Consider the following 27,985-nt stretch of genomic DNA (forward strand, 5'->3'; position numbering starts at 1 on the left):
TGAAGGATATGGAGATAACGAAACAGTATTCAATATCAAAGTCCATAAAACAATACAATATAAGAGCAGAGCAAACACGGACTCCAAAGCATTAGAGGTGGGATCAGGTGCCATGGAAGAGTGAGCATCCCCTGCTGACTGGTCACACCCGCCGTGTGCTCCTTGTCATGGTCGGAAAATAACGGAAAAATCGGTCGTCAATTCAGTGTATAAATAATGGACTAACAATTTGTATGAAAAACGTCAGTCAGCATTTGACTCAACGACAGAGATCATCTAGTTTGCCACACAATTTAGTTCATAGTTCACATTAATCGTCTATAGTCAGAAAAACAATAAAATATGAAACAGACTCTGTGATGTCTTTTATTTCGAGTTCGTTGGGATATATCGAGCCAACGTATAAATGGAAGTAACTATTGTTAATTGATTGCACAGCGTTGATATATCTGAAAACTAATGGAGCCGGTAGGCGCCAGGTAGAAAAATATTTTATCTGTTTAAAGTCATCATTTTGCAACTTCTATGGTGAATTCAACGACCCTTTCAGCAAGGATAATTTCTCAATAGCGTCGATGACAAATAACACACGACCATCTTTAAAATAATGTTTGCTTGTCCTCTCCCGACTCGGGGTAAAATAATTGGGTCGGTAGGTAGGTGAGAAATCTTTTTTCCAGAAAGCTTTAACATTTTTGTTGACGGGAAAAGAATGATAAAAAGAAAAAAAATATTTCGTCCTGGAATGTAAAAAAAATTGAATCGGGTCATTGTAGTCAGTCGGTCGGACTAGGGTTGGCAAGGTCATGGTATCGACCATGGAACTTACGAACTGATAATCTTTTTTTTTTAGATTTTTAATTTTTTTTTAATCGGGCCTTTTTAAAAGAAGCGTTTTCCTTCTTGAATCAAGATTTATATTTTTAAAGACCATGTTACTTAGCAAGAGCTAGTGATTCCGAGGTTCCTAATTCGATTCCCGTAACGTTATATCATGTCTTTCATAATTGTAAAAGAAATACATTTAAAAAAATCATTTTTTCCCCTTGTATTGTTGCAACAAACATAAATAATTTGTCCATTCTATCCTAAGATTTTATTTACCAAAGCATAAAAATTGCTAGTTTTTCTTCATTCACAAGTACAAAGGTACGTATTTGCCTTATATCTTTAAATATGTTTATAATTCGGAAACAGCATCTTTTTAAATGACCCTCCTTTTCCGAAAATTGAAAAAAAAAGTATGGAATTGCTCAACATAATAGCGCTATCTTAATCTCTGTGCTTGAGCAATCCAGAGCTTCCCCCACAGAAAAGGAGTATTATAATTGAATCAGCCAAATCATGCACGCTTTTCTGTTCCTCTTGCTTAGTTTTCCATGGATCTGTAAATATGAACATTATTTTATCTGTGTTTTTCTACAGGACATGAGTAGACTGAAGTATTTGTGTAATCAACACGGATCTAAATTCAGTTTTACGACTTATTACAACAGAGTATACTCCCTTATAGAGCTTTGGAGACTTTATCTGGATATCGTTGGTTTATCAGAGGTATGTTTTGACTAGTTTGTCTGCTTTTTTGTATCATTGTTGCTAAATTCATAGTTATAAAGGAATGTGAATTTCATATTATCTACCGATGCATATTTTAGTCTTTTAGTAAGGTTTTGAAACTTGGATAGTCTTCTTTCAAAACAATTTTTTTAATAGTTATATAATGCATTTATCATCTTTGAGTATTGCTTATTTTTTATCAATAATGAATATAAAATATAATTCTGACCAAATAAAAGTAAATGTGAAAAGGTTTTGAATTCTAGTCCAGATACAATCGCCTACAACGACAAGAGTATGATTTATTTACATAGGGAACTTGTATTCTGTATACCTTTCTTTAGATAAGCCTGGCAGCGGAGAGCGCCTGAGGTCCCCTGGCCATGCTTCACTGGGTTATCACAGCTGTACTCCTACCCGGGGTGTTCACTCTCTCCCCCGTGGGACGGGAATTCGTGGGAAAATGTCTCTACTATCAATCTACCATTAACCCGCAGCCTTTTACTGACGAGTAAGTTTGGTTTTTTTTAATACTTTTACATAAAATAATCACATGATTACGATGAACACATTACACAATCACATTTAAACTACATACTTTTATTTATGAAACACTTCTTTTTTCATTCTCTGATCATATATTGCTTATATCGGAATAGAAAATAAACAGAACACTTTCTCACTCTGTTACATGATTAAATTCTTGTTCTATGTACTATAGACAGACTTATCTTATAAATCATTTAATAACTACAGCATTAGATTAATACCCTGACAACAAGTGAATTCGTTTTAAATACCTTACACAAGTTTGAATTATAAAGGTCAGAGCTGTATATAATCGTTTTTTTTTGGATTCCGTTACGTTTAAGTTTTGAATATTTTTAATAAACCTTTTTCAATATTCATTGCGTAAGGAGAGTTAAATCCGTCTTTTTGTTGTCAAATTTTAAAGTTTTGACCCAAAAAATTCCATTATCTTCATTTGTTACATCTCACAGTAGTGCAAAAGTTACTAGATATTCCATTTTTGTTTAGGGAATGCAAACAAGAAAGTGATGATAAACTCTCTACTTATATGCAGTCATAAAAACGAACAAATATTTGTATTCCTTTCTTAAAAATTATATAATTTTCAGTTGATAGATTCTAATCACAGAGCGTACGTATACTTACCATACTTGTGGAAATAACATTTTTTTCCAAATTAAAAATTGAACATTGACATTTCTCTAATAACGGTTTACCTTTACGACATTACTAGATCTTGACCTTAAATCCAGAAAATGATATAAATCGTCAACAGGGAAAAACTAGTACCCCCATGATCAGGTGTTAACAAGGAGTAAGCATCCCCTCCTGACCAGTCACAGCCCTATGTATTGATCAATTGCCATGATACCCATTGTTATAGTCATGGAGCTCAAGAAATCTAAGAATTCTTCAAATGATTGGGCATGACACATTTCTGCAAATAAAATATGCAAATATTATTATAATATATATTTTCATATTATTATTGTAGAGCAATCAAATTTAACAGGTTATCATTTTTATTCTGTTTTTACTCACAGTAAAATAAATTGTTCTTCGCTGTGGGAAAGCTTCCGTGATGCCGTTGCCTTCCAGTCTCCCTGTCACGTGGATAGTCGGAGGTTTGACAAGTTCTGTAACTCGAGTCAGCATCACTTGCCAAAGAACAAGGTAAGACACTGAACACGTGAGCTCAATGAGCCATGAAGTCAGAGTATTAAATACTAGAACGTCAAAATACATTAAATTCTACAATGTTTTGTGAAGGGGAAATTCGGGATTAAAAGATATATTGGTCAATTGAACTCAGTAAGCTATGAAATTAGAGGTACTATGAGCAATGAGCTCACTAAATGATACCCTTCCCCTGCCTCTCATTTGAATATAATGACAGTGTCCATGTTTTGCGATGGGAAACCCAAAATATGTGTCGGATCATATTAGGTGCAAAATGGTAATTTGTAATAAAGATTCTATGAAAGTCTCATCAAATTTCATTCAGTGGTATGAGAGGAGTTGCGGATAGGAGATGGGTACCCCAAAGCGTAACAGACGAACGGACGTACAGACGGACGGACGGACATACCGATTACTATATATACACTCCCACTTTTCAAGCGGGGGGATGTGGGGGATACGTATAAAAATAGAACGAAAGGTAAAGATGTACATAGTTTTCTGCATATTGTGTTTAGCAAAAATGTACTTCTCTTGAAAATTTGAGAAACATAATTCTATGAAAAAGATTTCAAAATATCTACAATGAGCAAGGCAATAACACATTGATTTTAAAAATTTCACTACATGTTGGAATATATTATTAATGAAACAAATCCGAAATGTGTTCTAGAAAAATGTAAATGACTTTTGTTTTTTTTCTTCATATCTTATAGTTTGTTTTCTGGATAATGGGTACGAGTTTGTTTTTTATAGTTTGTATTATGGAAAAATTTATATATGAGTTTGTTTTTTATACGGGGTAAATATCTCTCAGTTGATTCAATATGCAAGAGCATGTTCTACGTATGAAAATTTAAGGACAGATGAGACGTTCCTTAATAATAGATACTTTTTTTCTAGGAGTTTGTAATTGAAGTATTGCTACTTAAACATGTTTACTTAAAAACATTGAGGTACCTTACCAGGCATTTCTGCAAGATACCAGGGGTAGTTTTTCTTATATAATCCTTTGGGGAAAAAAATAATTTTCCAATTTCAAATGTTTAAGTGTTTGGATTCTTTAAAAACGTTTAGAAACTGGTTTAGAAATCAGAATTTTATTAAAATTTTGAATATTTTTCATACATTACGAAGATATACAAAACGTCTCGTCTGACATTAAGTAATTTAAATTTAATTAAACGAGGTAAGGTTTTAACAAGTTGAAACAAGAATATCAGCGGTCCTGTTAAATTGATCATTATGTACATGTATTACTAAGTTCTATGGTCGATACAATGACTTTGTCAGCAACATACATGTATATTTTGTCATTAGGTGAAATGCTGACTGACGTTTTTATATACTAATTGTTTGGCCGTTATTTATACATTGAATTGTCGGTCCGCTATTTTCCGATCATGATAAGGAGCACATGGCGGGTGTGACTTGTCGGCAGGGGATGCTCACTCCTCCATGGCACCTGATCCCACTTGCGATATTTTGGAGGTCCCTGATTGTTCTGCTTCACCTTTGTATTGTTTAAGGATTTTTTAGCTTGAATACTGTTTGTTATCTCCATATATTTCATAGTTTGTGTTTTGGGAAAGAGTGTACGAGACAGTAATGAGGTACAGCAACAGAGGAAAACGAACGTTCTCCATCTCTGACACCCTTACAGGTAAATACCGGTATTCTATCTGGAACACTGACAGGTAAAGATTGTAACTGGAAGACATTTCACATTACACTTTCAGGTAAATATTCTATCTGGAATACATTTCACATTACACCTTAAGGTAAATATTCTATCTGGAGGACATTTCACATTACACCTTAAGGTAAATATTCTATCTGGAATACATTTCACATTACACCTTAAGGTAAATATTCTATCTGGAGGACATTTCACATTACACCTTACAGGTAAATATTCTATCTGGAGGACATTTCACATTACACCTTACAAGTAAATATTCTATCTGGAGGACATTTCACATTACACCTTACAGGTAAATATTCTATCTGGAATACATTTCACATTACACCTTACAGGTAAATATTCTATCTGGAGGACATTTCACATTACACCTTACAGGTAAATATTCTATCTGGAGGACATTTCACATTACACTTTACAGGTAAAGACCTATTTTGTATATCATCAAACTATATCAACCTGCAAGACTTTAGGAGATTAAATCAGATTGTCAAGGGACAAATTTTCAATGAAATACAAACCAAAAACTGTATGTTGAATTGTTCTTTGTTTCTAACAGAAAAGATATAATCAAAGACAGTCATTTATTATCAATAATACCGAATTTATTGATATAAATGTTGGAGAAACCGTGTTTAATTTCGTCAGAATGTTCATAACCTAAACGTATCAGAAGCCTGCGGGTCTGATCTTGAATATCAAATCAGTAAAACATTTAACCATTGTTTCTAAGTCATCACTGTCTTCTTCTTTGGTGAATTTTAAGGCTAATTGCTCTATAAAGAAGATGGGTGTTACAAAATGTGGTTACTGTTAGCAATACGCGGAAGCGGAATTAAATTAATCTACAATATAACAGATATAGTAATTTATTATGCAAACATGTCCAGTCTTATGAACTCTACTTCCTATTTGGTAAAATAATACATCGTCGGATAACATCATTGTAAGCACATGTAGGCAATATTCTGCTGATTATGTTAAGTGCGTCAGCCATTCATTTTTATGGAATTTTTCGTGTTTTATTCATCAAAATAAGCAAAATATTTAAGCCTACTGTCCCTTTTTATCAAATTTTGTTTTCATTAGAACTACTTTAGATAGAACTAAAAGTACATTTTACAGAAAAGTACATTTTACAGATTAAAGTGTAAAATTTACAGATATATGTGTATATTTTACAGACAAATACGTAAAATTTACAGATTGAAATATAATTTATATATTTTAAAAAGTGTTGAATTTATAGTTTAAAGAGTGAAAAATGAAAAAAAAAAAAAAAAAAAAAAAAAAAAAAAAAAAAAAAAAAGGTCTCTTAGGCATTAATACGTTTCCGTTATAGTCTTCTCAAAAGCTATGAAGAAGTTTCTATAATTCTAGATCATAAGCTTTTAAAGGTAAGAAAATGTACATTTTGTGGCAATGAAAAAAAATCCTAGGAATTCCGTTTTCCCGCAATATTTTCCATGTAATTTTATTCCCACTTACTGTAATGCCTCGTATTTACTTTCAAATAATGAATACATGCTTTAAAATAACTCTCGTTGCTAGGAGGTTAAATGAACTTACAATTTAAACGTGAGTATACATGTACATTACCAAAAACAGTTCTAAAGCCAAATTCTACAAATAAGTCCTAATGACTTCCAAATTCTTAAATCGTTTACAGTCTTCTCAAAAGAACTAAGAGGAAAGAGTAAGATATGACGATGAAGTAAGGAGTAAATTTAGAATGTAAATACTTCCAGTATTTGATAGTAATACATGTGCTGAAGTACAAGCAAGTATTATAATGCTTGTTATTATTCCGTTATTTCCCAATCATGACAAGGAACACACGGCGGGTGTGACCAGTCGGCAGAGAATGCTCTCTCTCCTCCATGGCACCTGATCCCACCTCTGATGTTTTGGAGGTCCGTGTCTGCTCTGCTCTTGTTTTGTATTGCTTTACGGATTTTTGATCTTAAATACTGTTCGTTATCTTTATGTTTCATTTTATTAGGTTTCCTTGGGGACACAAAATTTTGCGGAAGTAACAGTTCGTCTGACGGAGTAGAACAGGACCGCAGTAAATGTCCTGGTTACGAGCAGACACCGGAGTGTCCCTGGTCCGCTGAAGCCGCTTTCTGGTCAGCTGCCTCTGAACATGTAAATAATACATTACACTTTTATAATATTTTCAAGTACACTCAGATTATTGCTGTTTTATTAGTTTCCTTTCGAAAAAAAATATGTATGAATAATATGTTATATATAAAAAAAGAATGTAATGTAATAATAATTTCAACGCTTGCAAATTTAATATGGTAACCAAGGCCGAACAACTATTGAGGCAAGTGAGGCAAATGCCTCACTAAAAATTTTTTGTAAAGTGAAACAGTCTTACTTTGAACTTCAATTAATCATGTGCGTCTTTGTACTAAATCAAAACTATCAACTTTTAGTTCAATTTCTGTAAATTGATTACCAGGTAGTTAATTATCTAGGAGCGTCTCGTCTGTCCTTAATGTATTAAAACCTTGGTTTCGAGACACTCCCTTCCCCAAGAACCCCCATCAGTAGTTCAGTACTCTACCCTAAACAAACTTGCATGGAGCTTGCATTGCCCCAAATCCCTGCCTCACTATAAATTTGAGCCTAGTTACGGCCTTGGTAACAAATAGATCTTAGAGTTAGTTTGTTTTAACTATTATTATTATGTGAAATCTGAAAACTTGACGTGCTTCTGGCTTCAGTACTCAAGATCAGCCCATGGTGAGGTGGAAATCATGCTGAATGCTGCGTCAAATCCTTTTTTTACCAATGAGTCGTAAGTTTTGTCACAGTTCTCTTTTCTCACGATGAAAAAATCTTAATTGCTTACTGTAATATTACAAAGTGTTTCCTAAGCTAACCTTATTATGAATTTGGTCGGTATGCAATACCGATTTTAAAAAGTTAATTTCATCGGTGGGTATTTTAAGTTGAATTTTGAGTTATAAAGAACTTATTTTAATGGATTGTATTTGGCGCCCATGTTATGTTCCTAGCAATTTTTTCCAGGCCAGTTTCTTTTTTGGAATCTGTCTATGACTATTTTGAGTGATATTATATTATACAAATGTTCTCCTGGGGTTTATGTCTCCCAGTTGATTAGATACGCAAGAGCATATTCTACGTTAGAACAATTTCTTAAACGAGTTAAATTATTGACAAACAATTTGATAAGACAAGAATGCCAACAGTCTCGTTTAATTTAAAATCATTTTGCAACTTCTATGGTCAAAACAATGACCTTGTGCGCAAATACCTTGACCTTGTTCACTTTGTCAAATGCTGATTTACGTTTTTTTATACTAATTATTAGGCGATTTTTGACACACTTAATTGTCTACAGATTTTTCCGTTTTTCCGTACATGCATGACAAGGAACACATTGCGGATGTGACCGGTAGACAGGGGATGCTTACTCCTCCATGATCCCGAACAATCGTTTTCTGCTTGTGGGGTTTATGTCTTCCTGTTGATATGATACGTAAGAGTATGTTATACGTAAGAACAATTTCTTAAACGATGCAAGATGTTGACAAACAATTTGATGAAACAAGAAACAAGAATACCAACAGTCTCGTTAAACTTTAAAGCCATTTTGCAAGGTAATGAACCTCTGGTGATTTTAGAGGCTTTCTTTAATCTTAACCTCATCCTTTTTTTCTATAGTTCTATAGTTTCAAGCACTTTTGAGCATGATAATTGTTCGTTATCTTCATATATCATTGTGAATACTGGGGTACCTTATTTCCCCCTCTCTGCAAAAGAATTTATTTAGGATATGTATATAAGAATTTTAGCAAAGTATTTTACGGTAATTTATAAGTTAGATCACAAATATATTCTTGAAAGCTATATTTCGTGAGAAGGGTCGTGTTCCGTCCTCGAACATCGGTATGTTCGATAGCTGGTTTGGACATGTTGTTGTGTTTATATATTTTAAGCCTATTTTTGTTTGGGCATTGTTTGTAAATTAGCAACATTGCCAAACTGAGTTGTAATATTCAAATTCAACGCATCAAATGCGAGCAAAATATCCAGATTTTTAACGAGAATTTCAATGGAAATCTTTAGCTTAAGATATTAGGGGGGAAAGTTCTAAATTAATATCAATATTGAGATTAAAAAGAGTATTCGTAAATAGATTATTCATGTATTAGTTGCTGATCATGCAATTGGTTTTTTTTCTTCTGTTTTATCATGTTTTCTGTTGTAGATATTTCATTCGATTTGAGTTACCCAATCTTAAGAGCCCCAGAGTGACTTCTGCCCATATTCTGTTAGCCCTTAATTCTGCCTTGCCTCCGAGGTTAGTAATTTTTCGATAATTTCGGCATCATTGAGGAGTGTATGTAGTTTTATCATGTATGAAGCTATTATTATCCATCATCCTTTATGAATCAGGTAGACTAGATTTTTTTCAATATATATCCATTATTAACGAATATCATTTTACAGGGAAACTTGTTCGGGACCATCGGTGGAATTTCTAAGAAGAAGATTATCTGCAAATGGTGTCACAAATGTAACTTGTACAATTAATCCAAGGTTAGTCAACTCATATATAAAATACTAGTATTAGCTTACAAACTGAAGATTGATTAGTCAGTAAATAACATTTGGTTTTTTTTTCAGCCCCCTGAAGTTTCAGCTATGTTCAGAGAATTCGACGTTGCCATTTTGTTCTCTAGATTGTGACCCTAATGGTGCCTCACTCATTTACCACCAACAAGTGTTCTATATATGTTCTCTCTTGTTTACAATAACTATGAGTACACTTTTATATTAAATAAAATGGCATTAGTTAATTTATATGCATATAAATCAAAAGAGGCAGTGGTGAGATCCAAAGCGCGTTGGATCGAAGATGGTTAGAAAAAATACACTTCCTATTTTGTAAGACTAGAAAATAACGCCAATCACATAATTTCATAATTAAATTATCGGTAGGAGATATCTGTGTACATGAAACTCAAGAAATTTTTAATGCACGAGGTTCATACTATGTAGAACTATATTCGTCTAGCAATATGAAGGATATGGAGATAACGAACAGTATTCAATATCAAAGTCCAAAAAACAGTACAAAATAGGAGCAGAGCAAACACGGACCTCTGAAACATCAGAGGTGGGATCAGGTGCCATAAAGGAGGGATCAATTAGCGATGAAAATAGATATTTACAAGAAACCGAACTTACTACATGGAATTACCTATCTGATGAAGATAAAGAAAATTAAGATAAAGTTCTAACAATTGAAGAATGTGCAAAAGCTGTTTATAATATGAAATTCAATAAATTATCAGGATTAGACGGAATTCCTGTGGAATTTTACAAAGCGTTTTGGAAATATGTAAAATTTTATTTATATGAAAGCCTAGTGAGATCATTTGAAGTAGGCAAATTATCATCTTCACAAAGACCTTCTGTTTTATCGCTCATACATAAAAATGTACTAGATAAATCTTGATAACTACCGTCCTATTAGTTTAACAAATTGCGATTATAAAATAATACCTTTTATATTTGCAAAAAGACTACAAATTATTATGGACAAAGTCATTGATGACAATGAAACTGAAGATTTATTAGTGAAAATGCAAGATTAATACAAGATATATGCGATTATTGTGAAGAAAATAATAAAGAAGAAATTCTGTTATTTGCTGATTTTCAGTTGAATGGACTTTATTGTTTCAAACTCTTAAAAAAGTTCCACTATGGAGAAAATTTCCTTAGATGGATCAAAACTTTATACACAAACCTTCTTTTCATGTTAATAATAATAACTGGTTAACAAGAAAATGTACGATGTCAAGAGGCATTAGACAAGGATGTCCCGTCTCAGCCTTGCTTCTTCTCTTTGTAATTGAAACCATGGTTAAAAATAAATGGTTCTGAAAATATACAAAGTTTCAAAATTGGACAATCAAATAAAATAAAATGCACATTGTCGATGAAAAATCCTGAATCCTTAAAAAAAGTATATTAAAGTAATAAAATCTTTTGGGGAAATGTCTGGTACTACGTTAAATTCAGAAAAACAGAGTAACACTTAAAAACACGCGAGATGTTGAAGGAATTAAAATGCCTAATAAATCTAATAAATCATTGAATTTTCTTCGGACAAAGATCAAAGGTCAAGGTCACAAATTCGCAAATTCTGTCTGTTATAACAATTTCGTTTCCGCGCGATATCTCAAGAACCCTTTCAGCTTTTGCAATAAAATTTTACATAACAACTCCCTGTGGCTTAAGGAAGACCCCTATTGATTTTGAGGTCAGGTCAAACTTCAGGGTCATAAATGTATACATTCTGTTTGTGTGTAACACTATCGTTTTCGGGCGATATTTCAAAAGGATCTCGAGCTTTTGAAATGTAATTTTATACCAAAAGTCCCTAGGACCTCTCTCACCCCTCTAAAAGTGTCCCGCCCCGTTTGTTTTATTAGTATTTATTGTATTACATGTCGCTTTTTTAGCACAGGGGCATGAAGGAAAGTTATCACGTATAAACCAGGTTCTCGGCAGACTTTATATTCTTATTACATCTATTAGAACTGTTTAATAAAGGTTAAATTAGACACCATGCATTATGTAAATTTTGACAATATATCGAACGTAAATATATACATGTATGTGACTTTTGTATATAATTTTCGCCATATACAAGAGGCTCCGTGGTATAGTGGTATGTCTCACGCTTCACATGTGAGAGGGCCAAGGTTCGCATCCCGGAGAATCCATTTTTTTTTTTCGAAATACTTTTTTATTTTACTAAATGATAGTATTCAGCATGTGAAATGAAAAGTTTATGAGGTCTGGCTTGCACGAACTCATAAAATCATCATTACAGTGTGATAAATATTCCATATAAAAAGGATCTTCTATACACATAATAAAGAATAAGCAATCAAATCTTTATATCCATATTGGCATATTTTATTTGCTTCAGTATACATGTATACATTTAATAATTCTACAAATTCAGTCAAGGGGATCCGACCCCCCCCCCCCCCCGACCCCCGAACTGCGCATGGTTTACTTTTTCAGTGGCGTAGCGCCCTTTACGCAAAAACGCAAATGAATACATAGATTTTTCACAAACAAAAAAATTAACAAGAAATAATGATAAAAAAGAAAGAAAAACAAATCAGAAGTACAATACAAGACTGAGTTAAAATAGGTTATTTTAAAGTAACTTAGATCTGTTTACCTCTACGTGCTAAATATGATAAAATACCGGTAATATATTATGCTTCTATCTTTGAAACAGAGTACATATCGTTTTAAAAAATCATTTTAGAATTTCAAGGGCGAATTGTAAAGTTGTGTCATTTCAAAGTAAAAGCAAATAAGTCAATTCATTTAATCCGTTTTATTCACCTATTCCCTTAATAAGTAACTGCAAACTTGTACTATTATTTAAAAACAATTAAATTTTTAACATGTAACAAATGGAGAATATTTTTTGGTGTGTGGATAAAGCGGTATATAGAATTCATATAAATTCATATAATTCATAGTAAATATGATTTTTATAAAAGCTATAACTTGTAAAATAAATTTCATAGCAACTACCGTGTAGAACATTGAATTTTCTGCCTATAAAGGTTTTACTGCCTATCATAATAAATTCTTTTTCGTCAGAAAATTTCAAAACAGTTTTGCGGTAATGTAATTATAAAGTTGCTACAATAAGGAAAAAATGTTTGAAAAATAACTAAACTGTGGCACTTATTATGATACATAATGTGAGTATATAGTATATACAGTGTTTGAGTATGAAAATTATCATTCAATTGATCAAATTAAGGCAGAGATGTTTTTTTCATGTGGTACTGTTCATTTTGATTGTTATTTTCACACTGCATCGGGAAAAAATTCTGAAAATATCAATTACCGGTATATCATCCTCATAAATTCAAGGTTCAGTTGTGATTTCGGAACTCAACACATATTGCAAGATTTCCACGGTTGAAAATGTTTTGCCTTATTTCAGGATTACATGAAATGCTTTTAAAAAATAGAATTTTGGGATTGTAAGTGTATCGTCAAAACTCGGCAATTTTTGTTAATATTTGGTAAAACTATGATTGTAAAAGTTAAACTTTTTAGGTAATTTTCTGATGTATAAAACCTTGAAAATCCATCAACTGGGCCCCCACCAGGGTCCTGCCCTGGACCCGCTGGAGGCCACAAGGCGGCCCCCAGACCCCTTGCCTTTTTGAATACAGAAATAAACTGTTTTTCCCTAAGCGGGGGACACAAATTCTCTGAATTAGCTTGTTTAAATCAGCATTGCATACTATTAGGTAAATTCATATAACGGTTAGCTCAGGAAACTCTTCGCAAAACTACAGTTTAGAGAATAAAGATTGAATATTCTTACGAGAAATAGAGAGCTGTAACAATACTCACGACTCATTCGTAAAAAAGGGAACTGATGTAGCATTAAGCATAATCTCCACCTCCCCATGAGCTGCTCTCGAGTACTGAAACAAGGAGCATGTAAAGTATCTAGTTATCACATCATTGACATTAATTAACTTTAGATCTAATTGTTCTACCATATCAAACTAGAAAGCGGTGAAATTATTATTTTCTAAATATATATACATATTGTTTATCCAAAGTCTCTTTTTGTCAATACAATAAAAAAAACTTTAAAACACTTTTCGAAACGACTGATGAAGGCCGGTAACACTGTTGAAATATTTCGAAAAGTGTTTTAAAATTTTTTTATCATATTGTTTATAATAAAAAAAAAATTTGTTTATGTTTTGGAAAGGGGAAATAATAAAACAGCAATAAACTGCATGTAAATGAAGATACTATAAAAGTTTTATTTATTATACATATTCTGAGGCCGTTAACCAAAAGGCGGCCCCTGTTGACCATGGACATTCCGGTGTCTGATCCCAGCCAGGACATTTACTGCGGTCCTGTTCTACTCCGTCAGACGAACTGTTACTTCCGCAAAAATTTGTATCACCAAGGAAACCTAATTAGTAACAAAGTAACAATCATTAAGGCCTAGAATACCTGTTTTTAGTTAATTGATTTTATTCCATGTATTCATTATTTGATTTAAGAGTCAGTGAGAATATTTTCAACATACACTGTAATTATACAAAAGATGAATAAAAGTCTGGTTTCCTGCAATATTTTACATTTTTATATGGCATACAGTAACCACATTTTGCAACACCCATCTTCTTTATGATGCAATTAACCAAAAAGTTCACAAATGAGATCGCTATGAGGATTTAGAAACAATGGTTAAATGTTTCGCTGATATACAAGATCAGTCCCAATGGCTTCTGATAGGATTATGAACATCCTGACAAGTTTAACACGGTTTCTCCAACACTGATATCAATAGCTTAAGCATTACATTGTATAGATGTAACTAACTATTGATGTAAGAAATAACTTTTCTGTCTTTAATTATCTCTTTTCTGTTAGAAACCAAGGATATTCATGCTTCAGCTTTTGATTTTTATGCAATGAAAATATTGTTCGAGGCATTCTGCTCTTATCTTCTGAGATGTAATGTGAAATGTCTTTCAGTTAGGAAATTTACACGTAAAGTGTAATGTGATCTTCCATTTTACTTGTAAGGTGTAAATTAAAATGTCTTTCAGATAGAGTATTACCTGTAAGGGTATCAGCGAAGGTGAAATCTCTTTTTCCCCTGTTGCTGTATCTCATCACTGTTTCGTACGCATGTTCCCAGAGCACAAACTATAAAAACAAAGCCGTACAGATTTTCCAAAAACAAAATCAATAAAATCAAACACAATATGTATAATTTAGCTTATTTTGATGTTCTAGTATTTCTAGATGAATCGATTTGGTGTCTTGTTTACCATTAATCATTTTCTGACTTTACTGCTCACTGAGGTCACTAATTGATCCATACGTTTTTTGAAACCTGATATCCTATTTCACAAATATCGTAGAATTTAATTTTTTCTGACGTTCTAGTATTCAAAAAATTGTTTTTAATGTTTTTGGTGACTTGTTCACTACCACGCTTTGGTTCATTGAGCTCACGTGATCAGTGTCTTACCTTGTTCTTTGGCACGTGGTGCTTACTCTCGTTACAGAACTTGTCAAACCTCCGACTATCCACGTGACAGGGTGACTGGAAGGCAACGGCATCACGGAAGCTTTCCCACAGCGAAGAACAATTTATTTTACTGTGAGTAAAAAGACAGTATAAAATTGATAACATGTTAAATTTGATTGCCCTAGACCCTAGTGAATATATATTAATGATTTAATAATATCTGGATATTTCATTTGCAGACAATGTCATTGTGGTCAATCATTTGAAGAATAGCTCCATGTCCATGTCATATGCAATATAGTTAGGGAAGTATTGTCCAATTTTCTATCTTTATCAGAAAAAAAGTAAAGTGTCAAAATGACTATTTGATAACAAATCAAAACTTACTGGTCCGTAAAGGACTGAGGGTTAAGGGTAGATTGATAGTAGAGACATTTTCCCACGAATTCCTGTCCTGGGAGAGAGTGAACACCACGGGTAGGAGGATAGGTGTAACATCCCTGTCATTGGATACTGTTGTATTCATACTAAATCTTGAAATCTTGAATTTTTTTGATATTTATTTTGAAACCTTTTCACGATTTCTTTTATTTGAACAGAATCCTAATTTTTGATATTCTTAATTGATAAAAATCAAGCGATATTCCAAGATGATAAATGTATTGTTAAACAATTAAAAATGTATTGAAAGACAATCCAAGATTTAAAACTTTTGTGCAATTCTCTCAGAATGCCAAAACAAAATTTACCTGCACATCAAATTTTAAAACTCCATGTCTTTTCCCCTTTAGTGAAGGTAAGTCCAACCTAAAGCGCTAAAATAAATGAACATTAACACGAAGGAAACATTAATACAAACATAATGCATACACAAAGTCTATAGTCTTAAAGCCCTTTGAAAATGCTTCCTTACCTTATATTTCGAAAATATCATGACAATCTTGACCCGATAAAGAAAACAGAGACTTGCATGCATATCTGCAGATAATACTGCATAAAAATTACATTCCTTTAAATCTACGATTTTAGTGACAATGGTACAGAAATCATGGACAGACTAGTGAAAACACAAACACACCTTTGATAAACCAACATTATCTAGATAAAGTCTCCAAAGCTCTATAAGGGAGTACTCTGCTGTAATAAGTAGTGAAATAGAAGTAAGAACGATTTGATTACACAAATTATTCAGCATAATCAAATCCCGTAGAAGGATGCAGATGAATTAATGTTTATATTTACAGAACCATGGAAAACTCAGCAAGAGGAACATTGCAGCATACATGACTTAGCTGATTCAATTACAATAATCCTCTTCTGAGGGTACGAGGGGGGAAGTCTGCACGCATGGATAGCTCAACCATAGAGGTTATTGGTAAGTTTTGTTCTACCTGTAATGCAATGCAATCCATTTCTTCCCTCTCTTAAAGAATTGTATCATTAAATCTATCTTTTACAATCAGCCCTTCATCAAATGAAAATTTCTCACAACTTATAAATACAAAGGGATTCTCACTTTGTCCTATGTTATATTTTAAAAGCAGTTCATAAAAATGATACATAATTAGTACACGTTTATTTTTAGCCAAAGGGGACTAGTGACATTTTTTTTTACATTTATATATCACAATTTTACATTCATCAATAACGACTTCTGTTAACAGAATTGAAAAGTTGCATTTCGTACCAAGTTCTTTGCTCCATGGATAATTTATAATAAAAACATCTTTCTTGCATAAGAATGCTAATTCAGCCAAAATAGTAGCATTTAACCTATTTCACCTTATAACGAAATGAAGTAAATACATGTGTATCTGTATTTATCATTAAATTAATATCTATTGAAATTTATATGTTACATCCTTTTCCTTCATTCTTGCGCAAAATATTTCGCACAGAACATAAACATAGTTATCGAATTAACATCTAATTTAGAAATACCATTATCTGAAGCTTCAAATTCTAATGATTTAAGATATTTTAACATCTGATCTTTTTGAGTTTTTTTTTTTTCATTTGAATTAATTTTTTTTCTGTATAGGGGATGTATCTTCTGCCAAAAGTTATCAAGAAAAGGAGACAATCAAAAACTGACTTTGCTAAAAAATTGGCATCTTCTGAAAACCTCTCACATTCTTCAACGATATCACGAATTTCTCTTTCTATATTCCATTAGCAGTTCTGCAAAACATATTTTTGTTTTTTGACTTCGAGATGAAATATCTAATATCACACAAAATCATCGGCTCATATTAATATTATTTTTTAAGACATCTGACACAAAACCTGAAACAGCTTTTCAATTACTTCACTAAATGTTGATTCAAATTTCTTTTCAGTCTCCCTTTTGGTCTTTTTTGAGTAACGAAGTCATGTTTGCATGTTGCGGGATACAAAACATAACCCAGTGAGCTTGAAAAACCCACAGAGACTGCTGCAACCGTTTCAAATTTTGATGTTTAATTGACTATAGACGATAAGGGTCAACTAACAACTAAACTGTATGACAAACCAGATGACTTCAGCTTTTTCATTGCTAACTTTCCTTATTATGTTCCCCAAACGAAGTTGGGGAACATATTGTTTTTACTCTGTTTCTTATTATTATTATTATTATTATTATTATTATTATTATTTTTCTTCTTCCTGGGAAAATTTTGTCCACGAGTGATCTTGTAAACTACACATCCGACTTAGGTGAAACCTTTTTAGGGTTAGTAGGCATGTTATGTAGAGTTGCCAAACAAAGGTCATTTTGCGCGCACGTGCTTGCAAGAGCGCGCACGTGCATTAGGTGAAATTACCAATATAATGGATATTGTCGTAACTTTTCTATTTTTTGATGAAATTTTTTGAAACTCATTATGTAAGGATACATTAGTGGTAGAGACAAGATAGCATGGTCAAAATAGCAAGATTTCACGCGCATGCACGTGCGCTTTGCTCTGATTGGCTGAAACTAAAGTATCAATAACTTTCTTGTTTCTTGTCATAATCCTTTGAAATTTTGAACATAGTCCTACATTATAATGATCTACCGCATGATATATAAGAATTTTCATGAAAGCATGCGCATGTGCGTGTGCTGCAAGCTGATTGGCTGAAACTTTAAATGGCTATATCTCCTTTGTTTTTTGAAGAAATTCTTTGAAATCATGCATTGGGATATCCTACAAAATGATATAGAAAAAAAAATCATGAAATCACGCGCATGCACGTGTGCCGCAATTTGATTGGCTGAAACTTTAAATTGCTATTTCTCCTTTGTTTTTTGACGAAATTCTTTGAAATTTAAAATATAGTCATGCATTAGGATATCCTACAAAATGATATAAAAAAAATCATGAAATTACGCGCATGCACGTGTGCTGCAATCTGATTGGCTGAAACTTTAAATGGCTATAACTCCCTTGTATTTCAACCAAACAGGATGGGATTTAGAACATAGATAGATGTAAGGGACTCCTACAAGAAGGTATGATCATCATGCACGTGCACGCACGTGCGTGCATTTGAAACGAGTATATTTAAAAATACTCTTGAAAGACAAGATGATATGGTCATAACGCACATGCATTCACATGCGCTTGGGTGCAATGCTAAAAATTGAATATAATTGGTATCCTTCTGGAAAAACGTTGTTAAAGTCAAAAATGCACAGAGTTTGTCTTATTTAATGAAGCTTACAGGGAATATGGCACCGAAAGGGAGTTGGGGAGCGTTTGGGGAACATCTGTAACGGTTCCCGTTACAATTAGCACTAGTTAATGTAATGATATTCCACTCTCACCTGCTTATGGTACCTATGTCTCCCAATTTATTCACTTATGAAGGGCTTGCTTTGAGTTCGATCAATTTTTATAGCGAGGCATGCTACCTACTGACCAGTTGATGTCATAGGATATACAACAACATCCTTTAAGTTCGGCTTTTTGTAAATTTTATGGTTATTATAATGACATTGTAAGCAAATATAACCTATCAGAGGGTTGTACTTAGACTGACTTGTTTCATACCAATTATAAAGGCTTTTCTTTTATACTGCATGTGACTACGGAAAGTTACGTCAACCTGTTCAATACGATATGGGGCACGGTGGGCGTGGCAGGTCAACAGGGGATGCTTACTCCTCCTAGTTATCTGATCCCACCTAGGGAATTTCTGGGGGGGGGGGGTCCGTGTTTTATGCCCTCTTCACATATTTGTATTGTTTATTATGCGCCCGAATTTTTTCGGGGCGCATATTGTTTTTGTCCTGTCTGTTTGTCTGTTTGTCTGTTTATCTGTTTGTCTGTTTGTCTGTTTGTCTGTCTGTCTGTTGTCAACTTTAACCTTCGCCAAAACTTTTAAACCGTAAGAGATAGAGACATCATATTTGGTATGCATACTCCACTAATAAAGTCCTTTCAAATGACATCAAGGTCAATGACCTTGTGACCTTGTCTGTGACCTATATGCTAAAAATAGCTTTTTCCACTGTTTGTAATAACTTTTTAACAATAGGAGATAGGGACTTCATATTTGGTATGCATACTCCACTAATAAAGTCCTTTCAAAGGACGACAAGGTCAATGATCTTGTGACCTTGACTGTGACCTATATGCTGAAAATAGCTTTTTACACTTTTTGCCATAACTTTTGAACAATAAGAGATAGAGACTTCATATTTGGTATGCCTACTCCACTAATAAAGTCCTTTCAAATGACATCAATGTCAATGACCTTGTGACCTTGTCTGTGACCTATATGCCAAAAATAGCTTTTTCCACTGTCTGTCATAACTTTTTAACAATAGGAGATAGGGACTTCATATTTGGTATGCATACTCCACTAATAAAGTCCTTTCAAAGGACGACAAGGTCAATGATCTTGTGACCTTGACTGTGACCTATATGCTGAAAATAGCTTTTTACACTTTTTGCCATAACTTTTGAACAGTAAGAGATAGAGACTTCATATTTGGTATGCGTACTCCACTAATAAAGTCCTTTCAAATGACACCAAGGTCAATGACCTTGTGACCTTGTCTGTGACCTATATGCTAAAAATAGCTTTTTCCACTGTCTGTCATAACTTTTTAACCATAGGAGTTAGGGACTTCATATTTGATATGCATATTCCACTAATAAAGTCCTTTCAAACGATGACAAGGTCAATGATCTTGTGACCTTGACTGTGACCTATATGCTGAAAATAGCTTTTTACACTTTTTGCCATAACTTTTGAACAATAAGAGATAGAGACTTCATATTTGGTATGCATACTCCACTAATAAAGTCCTTTCAAATGACACCAAGGTCAATGACCTTGTGACCTTGTCTGTGACCTATATGCTAAAAATAGCTTTTTCCACTGTCTGTCATAACTTTTTAACCATAGGAGATAGGGACTTCATATTTGATATGCATACTCCACTAATAGAGTCTTTTCAAACGACGACAAGGTCAATGATCTTGTGACCTTGACTGTGACCTATATGCTAAAAATAGCTTTTTACACTTTTTGCCATAACTTTTAAACCATAGGAGACAGGGACTTCATATTTGGGATGCATACTCCACCGATTAAGTCCTTTCAAATGACACCATGGTCAATGACCTTGTGACCTTGATTGTGACCAATATGCTAAAAATAGATTTTTTGAACTTTGTTGCCGCCGGGCGCATAGTGTTTCACAAACACATCTTGTTTTTTTTTTTTTTTGGATTAATCACTGTTCTTCATCTTTTAAAATTTGAAGTTTTGATTGACTTCTCTTAATGTTGGTTCTATATCTTTCAGTCTCCGTTCTGGTCTTCTTTTGATCACTGAAGTCATGTTTTGTATGTTGCAGGATCATACAGTCTTTCCATTCTGGTTCATTACAAGTGTTGCAATAATTCCTGAAGAATTCCTACTTGTGGTCAAGACACGATATATTCTGTTCAGATCTAATTTCTAATACTTTCTAATTTCAATATTCTCCCTTTAATGTCTTCTTTAGAAACTTGTCGATGATCTCTGGTTTGGGTGGTGTGACAATATTCCCAGAATTGTTTGAACAAATGATCACCACAGGTCAAATGAAATATGGAGATAACGGACAGTATTCAAGCCCAAAAGTCCACTCAAATCGAATTAGGAACAGAACAAACACGGACCTCAAAACATCAGAGGTTGTATCAGATGCCACGGAGAACATCCCCTTCCGAACGTTCACACCCGCGTTGTGCTACTTGTCATGATTGGTGAAAGACAGTACGTAAATAATGGCCTAAACGATTAAGATGAAAAATGTCAGTCAGCATTCGACTTATTGACAGATTGTACTTGCTGACAAGGTCATTGTATCGACCATAATAGTTGCGAAATGATGACTTTAAACAAGACCGTTAAGTGTTGATAATCTTGTTTAATAATAATAATAAATGCAAGCTATTTTTAGCATTTTGAAATATTTTACTAGGAGTTTAATATCCTGATTATCATTTCTTGTTTTGGACCATTATTCTATTTCTGTTTTATTCCTTTACAAAATTTTTATGTTTTCTGATGTGTAAAGATGTTCTCCGTCATTTTCTATGAATAGTTTCTTTCATTACATACCCATTATTAACGAATATTATTTTACAGAGAGACTTGTTCGGGGCCATCGGTGGAATTCCTAAGAAGAAAATTGTCTGACAATGGTGTCACAAATGTAACCTGTACAATTAATCCAAGGTTAGTCAACTCAAATATAAAATACAGTATAGTTCTAACTTACCAACTGAAGTCTGAATAGTCAGTAAATAACATTAAATATTTTTCAGCCCCCTGAGGTTTCAGTTGTGTTCCGAGAGTCCGACATTGCCATTTTGTTCTCTAGATTGTGACACTAATGGCGCCTCACTCATTTACCACCAACAAGTGTTCTATATATGTTCTCTCTTGTTTATAATAACTACATCTGTATTAGTACATTTTTATATTAAATAAAATATGTCATTCAGTTGTTGCTGTTGGTTTTGTTTTTCATTTATGTGTGGTTTTGAAAGTTTTCAGTCAAAGAACTATATGCGGTATTAACCAACATTTGCCCCCCAAAATCAAACTTTGATGGAGTAATATTTAATTAAGTCCTTAAACAGGGGAGTATATGCTGACTTCAAAGCACTGAATAATTTCATAAGTAATGACGTCATATGTACGTAATGACGTCACAAATATGACGTAAATTTCAGTTTTTTATGAATTTTGCAGAAAAATGTACATATTTCGTTGATATTTTAAATAAAAGTCACCGAGCGCATGTGTGTTCAGGATTAATATTTTGATATAATGTGTAGAATGATAATATCAATGAAATATGTCAATATTGTTCCTGAACACACATGCGCTCTATAAATTCTAAAGCTTAAATTGTTGAAATTTTGTCCATTTTGTCCTCTTTCTGAAAAAGGATATAAAATCGGACTAGTTTGTCACGTCATAAAAACAGAAATTGTGAATACACTGCTCTGGAACTATAATATTTTCTGTTAACTTATATTTCTCGTACAATTTATTGAATTCAGCACATTTCAGGAAGTTTTCAAAATTTGACTTTTGTGGGGGCAAACATATGCAATATACCGCATATAGTTCTTTTAAGTCATTTATTTTCAATGTCATACAAATAACATCATACAAAATTCAGACATATTCTTATGTCACAATCTCGAGTCATCGCTTCTTTTTCAGAGGCAAGCAAAAATATTATTTTTGTTTAAAAATGGCTTAGTCCCGTGGAGACGTAATAAGGTTTCAAAATGTCGGTTGCTGTTTTTTGAGGGTATGTTGTTCAAGATAAAAGCGCAACATATAATATTGTCATCTTCTAAATTTTGATTTTACTTGGTGAAAGTTAATACAATAACAATTACAGCTAGTTGTCATGTTCTAAATTTTGTATTGACTCCCACTCGGTAAATTCAAAAGTTATTAGTTGTCATGTTCTAAATTTTGTTTAATAAAAAACTCCAAACCGGTAAATTTAAAAGTTGTAAATTTTGTATTTACTCCCACCTGGTAAATTCAAAATTTACAACATGACAATACCCGAAAATGCCATATACACTGCCATTTCTAAAATACTTTTCTTCACCACAGCAGATTGTAGAGTTCCGTCAATGGAAATGAGTCTAAAAAATATAAGTATTGGATGTCTGACTTATTTTTATGCACCAGTAATCGAAGATTCGGGGGTATATAGTTTTTCTCGTATCCGTCCATCTGTCTGTCTGTTTGTCCGCAAAAACTTTACCTTGCTCATAACTTTTGATTTAGATCTAGTGGAGCTATGACTTTCATATATACGTGTGTATTTCTTGTGACAATATATTTCTTTTGGTACCACCAAATTTGACCTTTTGACCTTGACCTTGGAGTTTGATCCATTTTTTACACATATCGTATTGAAAATGAGCGAAATGTCCCCCCCCCCCTCGACCCTGAGAAGTAATTTTGCATTCAGGCGAATACATGTAGACTTGGGTGAAGGATGTCGAACCTTACATGTTTTTGTTGTTTTTTTTTAAACAGAAGTCTTTGATGAGACTATAGCTCTACTGTTCTGTACGTATAACAAAAGAAAAGTATATAGCTCTTGGATTTGAAATTTTGCAACAGGCAGCAATTATTTGAATTCTGTTCCTTAGTGTAGTCTACTTGAGTATCAATTTATGGTGAAATCAGATCAAAACTGTAGGGAGAGTAGAGTTTTCAAACTATTTTAAAGAATTTTCTATTTTTAGTTACCATGGTAACAAATAGAATGTCTACTTGTGTGCCAAATTATATTGAAATCAGACAAAAGCTGTAGGAGGAGTAGCATTGTAAAGGAATTTCACAGAAATGTCTATTTTTAGTAACCATGGCAACACCATTCTTCGGAATTAAAAACTGATGCACAAAATTTTGTATCTTAGTATATGTTCCAAGTTTATATATTGAATTCAAACCAAAACTTACGAGGACTAACATTTTGAAAGATTGTTTACAGACAGACGGACACACAGCTGTCAGCTAGACGGACGTACGGACGACGGACACCTTACTAAGTTTATAAAGTAATAAAAGATATAGAAAAATCTTAATTTTAGTTAGTCAAAAATACGCCGTATAAATATTACTGAAAAAAATATTTCGGAATTATTATGTCTTATCATGAAAATTTTAATATTTTATAATTAAAATTTGCATCACGTCAGCGTTTATCAGCAGGGGAAAACAAAATTTTGTGGTAAAAATGAGGATTGACATTGAAATGACATAATCTGGGAGAAGAGGGCGACTAAACTTAAAGAGGATTTCAAGAAAAACAGCTACAAGTTTATTGACAAACATATATTCAGTATGGTTAAATTTAAATTATTTTACTAGTAATTCAGATTTGTTGGATCAGAGATGGCTGCTTCATCAGAGGCAGAAAAAATGTCAAATTCTGTGTCATCTGATGAAAGACAGGAAAATACTAGTTCTTCAGATGATTTTACTGCAAATTCAAGTGTATATGACAAATTTCACGATGAAGGTAAATTGGATAAGTCGTCAAAGGACGGAGATTCCTCGGGGAGTGAGTATGAGTCAGCAGAAGAGGATCAGAACATTATTGATGATGAAGAAGAGGAGCTGGAAGAAATACTGACAGAGGAAGTCAAAAAGGTAACTTAACTTCTTAAGGGCGTTTACATGTATGATTCTTATCAACAAATAACAGGTAAGGGGCATTTACCTCAACAGAATCAAGGCTACTTGAGTAATATCACTTGTATTGTAACCAAATAATATAGACATATAGTTAGAATTACAAAGTTAGTAAATAACATTTACTTCTCTTTTTAAAAAAAATAGGAAGTCTGTATTTGCATGATGGTCATGTTGAATATATTCGCTATTTGCATGATAGTTGTGCTCATTATGTCCACTAATTGCAACAACGGCCGTGCCGATTATATCCACTATTAACATGAAACAGTCTGCACTATAAAAAAAGGAAATAACTACAACTCAGATCTGCTAAAATACCTAATAACGAGTAGTATACAGAGGTAACAGGTAGGTTCGCCCTAATGACATGTTTAGATAATCTCAGTTATTAGCGCGACTGTTATGCAGATAGCATAAGCCCCCAAAAAAATTTCTTGAAAAATTAAGCTTAACACATTATCTGAAAAGTAATCCATATTAGATAAGTATTATGTATTTTTTTTAATTCAATTACTAGTAGCTGTCATTCATTCAGAAACATCATTTGTCTTTAACACTATTAAAGAGTTTTTCTGTTTTTTTCCAAAGGAAAGAAGAAGTGAAGCACAGACACAGAAGGAGAAAGGAAATGAGTTTTTCAAGAAGCAGGAATATGAAAATGCTGTGAAGGCTTATACTAGAGCTCTTAGGTTGTGTCCGAAAGATTTTATCAAAGACAGGGCTATTCTATACTCTAACAGAGCAGCATGTAAAATGAAAGAGGTAAATGTTACAGGGGTCCTGTCCTTTGTTTAAAACAATCTTACCCTGTTAGTTATATATATTAATGATTTTAGCTTTGTTGAAATACATTGATACCTGCACCTTTTTCAAATTATTGTTTCAATCCTTCCTCCAGAGTCAGAACGAAGAAGCCATAATGGATAGTAACAAAGCTCTGGAGCTCCACCCCCAGTACCTGAAGGCATTGCTGCGACGTGCAGAGCTGTACGAAAAAGTGGACAAGTTGGAGGAGGCACTGACAGACTATCAGAAGGTGGTGGAGATGGACCCCGCTCAGCACTCCGCCAGGACCGCTTGTCTTGTAGGTCAAACAGATTAACAGAAATATTTTAAAAAAAGATACAGCCAAAAGATATGTGTGGAAATTGCTGGATACATAGGCCTAACAATTTACTGTAGAAACACAAGTTTTCATGGGAATCAAATTTCGTTGATTTGTTATCAATTTGTTATCAATTTGTTATCGTGGGCATTAAATTTCGTCGTTTCTGATTTAGTCCAATTCAATATATAGTCATATGGAAATTTCGTGTTGGATTTATTTCGTTGATAATCGTTAACAACGAAATAAACGAAATTTAATCCCCAACAAAATTTTCTGCTTTTACAGTATATTATTAAATCTTGAATATGACGCCAGTTGGTAGAAATAGTCAAATTTCATTTTTTCATAAACACAAATAACTTTCATGATATCCAAGGGTTTAAGATACCAAGGTTTGAATCGAAAAGAAAATGTGATTGCCATCACGGGGACTTTAAAATCACTTCCTCATATCCACAGTATTCAAGATATTTCAAGTTCAAAGTAATGAGGTTCAACTTTGTAAAATTTTTCACTTAGGGTTAGGACTCCATTGACTCAATTCAACAGATGATATCCCTGGCATATGATAGAACATTTTTATGTAGAAAATTCATTTTTAGTTGAAAACTTTGCCTAGAAATACACATCGTAATAGAGTGAATGTTGAAATTATTTATTTCATCAGTGTATTTACTTATTTTACAGAGATTACCAGACCAGATCAAAGAAAAAAATGAAAAGATGAAGGAGGAGATGATAGGTAGGAATCAGTCTAACAAACTTCAATGTTAGGTTTCAGATATAAAACAACAAAATACCCCTTTCAAAATAACCTAGACGTAGCATGTATTTAAGTATCACCTTTCATGCTTCATTTTAATTTTACATAGTAAATAAAACTTGGATAAATTAAGTGCTCATGAAGCCCAGCATCTTAAATAATGTGCAACAGTTATATTTTCACTATTTACTAATATTTTTGTTATAAAGCTTCAAGTTTACGCTTGCAACTCAAGTTCTAGGAGCATATGGAAAACTGATATTTAAATCAAGAAATTTAGGGAATTCACCTGCTAGACGTACCCTTACACATATGAAACCTCAACATCTCGTTTAACACATTTAACTTTTGAAGAAGTTACAAATGTTTAAAATTTGAGAGGTATCATAATTTTTGCCTGATAAAGAGACGAATTCTGAATTTGAATAAAGAACTTATTGAGTATGGTGGCCATGAATAGCTTGGCACAAAAAATGACAGTTTTAATATGGGACTTTGTGATAACACACAAAAAAGTTTTTTTTGTGGGGGGGAAACTAAAACTGCATATAGAACAGTTACTGGAGGGTATTTAAAAATTTATCTTGGTATTAACAATTGTATTTTTCTTTACATCCTCAGGGAAATTGAAAGAACTTGGTAACATGGTGCTGAAGCCATTTGGATTGTCAACAGAAAACTTCCAGCTGAATCAAGACCCAAACTCCGGGGGATACAACATCAGTTTCAAACAGGGCCCTCCCTCCTCCTGACAGTTGCTGGTCAACAGAAATCCCAAGGCAATGTTAGACATTTCTCTGCTGGCTCGTAGAGTTGTTTTATATGTTAATTTAATTGTGTATGGACTAGATATTGTCTTTACTTTCCATTTGAGTGCTCTTCATCATTGTTTATCATCTTTTTAAAAAAGGTGAAATCATTGGTTTTGTATGCATACATGTATGATTGTTGAAGAAGTGAGAGTCAATGTATATTGTAATGAAAAATAAATGGTATTTTTCTTTTTAACTGTTTAGATTTCTTGCTTTTTTAAGTAAAAGTGCATCTTTGAAACGAGCCTATGAAGAAAAAATTATTTGCAAAATTTGATAAGCATAAGGCAACAATTACTGTGTGGTTAAAAAAGACATTAACATTGCTAAAGCTTGGTCCTTTTCATTATGTGAGGATGGCAGCAAGTTTCTGAATTATTTGTGTCACATTCCAGCCAGTATTTACAAATCCTGCATTGTTGCTCATATAACTTTTGTTCAACTAGACACTGGAAGTTTTGATAACAAAAAAAATCATATTTCAGATATGGTAGTGATGCCGAAGGAATATGAGTACTTA

The 27,985-nt window shown here is 33.1% G+C and overlaps 3 protein-coding genes across 3 annotated transcripts; 2 read left to right on the forward strand and 1 right to left on the reverse strand.

The window, feature by feature from the left end:
• The first annotated feature begins 1,906 nt into the window (after positions 1-1,906).
• Positions 1,907-23,846, forward strand: LOC134233394 (ADP-ribosyl cyclase/cyclic ADP-ribose hydrolase-like). The gene is made up of 9 exons (XM_062715355.1): positions 1,907-2,068; positions 3,132-3,261; positions 4,843-4,930; positions 6,972-7,117; positions 7,705-7,778; positions 9,216-9,308; positions 9,458-9,547; positions 21,866-21,964; positions 23,828-23,846. Exons 1-9 carry the CDS (start codon positions 1,941-1,943, stop codon positions 23,844-23,846), a joined length of 867 nt encoding a protein of 288 aa, XP_062571339.1. The 5' UTR covers positions 1,907-1,940.
• On the reverse strand, positions 13,417-16,948 carry LOC134233410 (ADP-ribosyl cyclase/cyclic ADP-ribose hydrolase-like). The gene is made up of 6 exons (XM_062715376.1): positions 16,934-16,948; positions 15,462-15,574; positions 15,075-15,204; positions 14,659-14,746; positions 13,858-14,003; positions 13,417-13,494 (listed from the first exon to the last, which is right to left on the reverse strand). Exons 1-6 carry the CDS (start codon positions 16,946-16,948, stop codon positions 13,417-13,419), a joined length of 570 nt encoding a protein of 189 aa, XP_062571360.1.
• A 560-nt stretch (positions 23,847-24,406) lies between the features above and the next one.
• LOC134233418 (tetratricopeptide repeat protein 1-like) lies at positions 24,407-27,661 on the forward strand. The gene is made up of 5 exons (XM_062715384.1): positions 24,407-24,737; positions 25,371-25,544; positions 25,681-25,866; positions 26,578-26,632; positions 27,275-27,661. Exons 1-5 carry the CDS (start codon positions 24,480-24,482, stop codon positions 27,403-27,405), a joined length of 804 nt encoding a protein of 267 aa, XP_062571368.1. The 5' UTR covers positions 24,407-24,479; the 3' UTR covers positions 27,406-27,661.
• The last annotated feature ends 324 nt before the right edge of the window (positions 27,662-27,985 follow it).

The sequence above is a fragment of the Saccostrea cucullata genome, unplaced genomic scaffold (assembly GCF_032062105.1).
Source record: "Saccostrea cucullata isolate Sc308-1 unplaced genomic scaffold, CSIRO_AGI_Scuc_v1 ctg1382, whole genome shotgun sequence".
NCBI classification, from domain to species: Eukaryota; Metazoa; Mollusca; class Bivalvia; order Ostreida; family Ostreidae; genus Saccostrea; species Saccostrea cuccullata.

Coding starts and splice junctions, on each gene's coding strand:
- LOC134233410 (XM_062715376.1), bottom strand. Junction 14,747..15,074: donor ACCACGTGCCAAAGAACAAG/GTAAGACACTGA, acceptor TTGTTTTTATAG/TTTGTGCTCTGGGAACATGC. Junction 14,004..14,658: donor CTTCGCTGATACCCTTACAG/GTAATACTCTAT, acceptor GTTACTAATTAG/GTTTCCTTGGTGATACAAAT.
- LOC134233394 (XM_062715355.1), top strand. CDS start 1,941: ATGCTTCACTGGGTTATCACAGCTGTACTCCTACCCGGGGTGTTCACT. Junction 7,118..7,704: donor GGTCAGCTGCCTCTGAACAT/GTAAATAATACA, acceptor TTCTGGCTTCAG/TACTCAAGATCAGCCCATGG. Junction 7,779..9,215: donor CCTTTTTTTACCAATGAGTC/GTAAGTTTTGTC, acceptor TTTCTGTTGTAG/ATATTTCATTCGATTTGAGT.
- LOC134233418 (XM_062715384.1), top strand. CDS start 24,480: ATGGCTGCTTCATCAGAGGCAGAAAAAATGTCAAATTCTGTGTCATCT. Junction 24,738..25,370: donor TGACAGAGGAAGTCAAAAAG/GTAACTTAACTT, acceptor TTTTTTCCAAAG/GAAAGAAGAAGTGAAGCACA. Junction 26,633..27,274: donor GATGAAGGAGGAGATGATAG/GTAGGAATCAGT, acceptor TTACATCCTCAG/GGAAATTGAAAGAACTTGGT.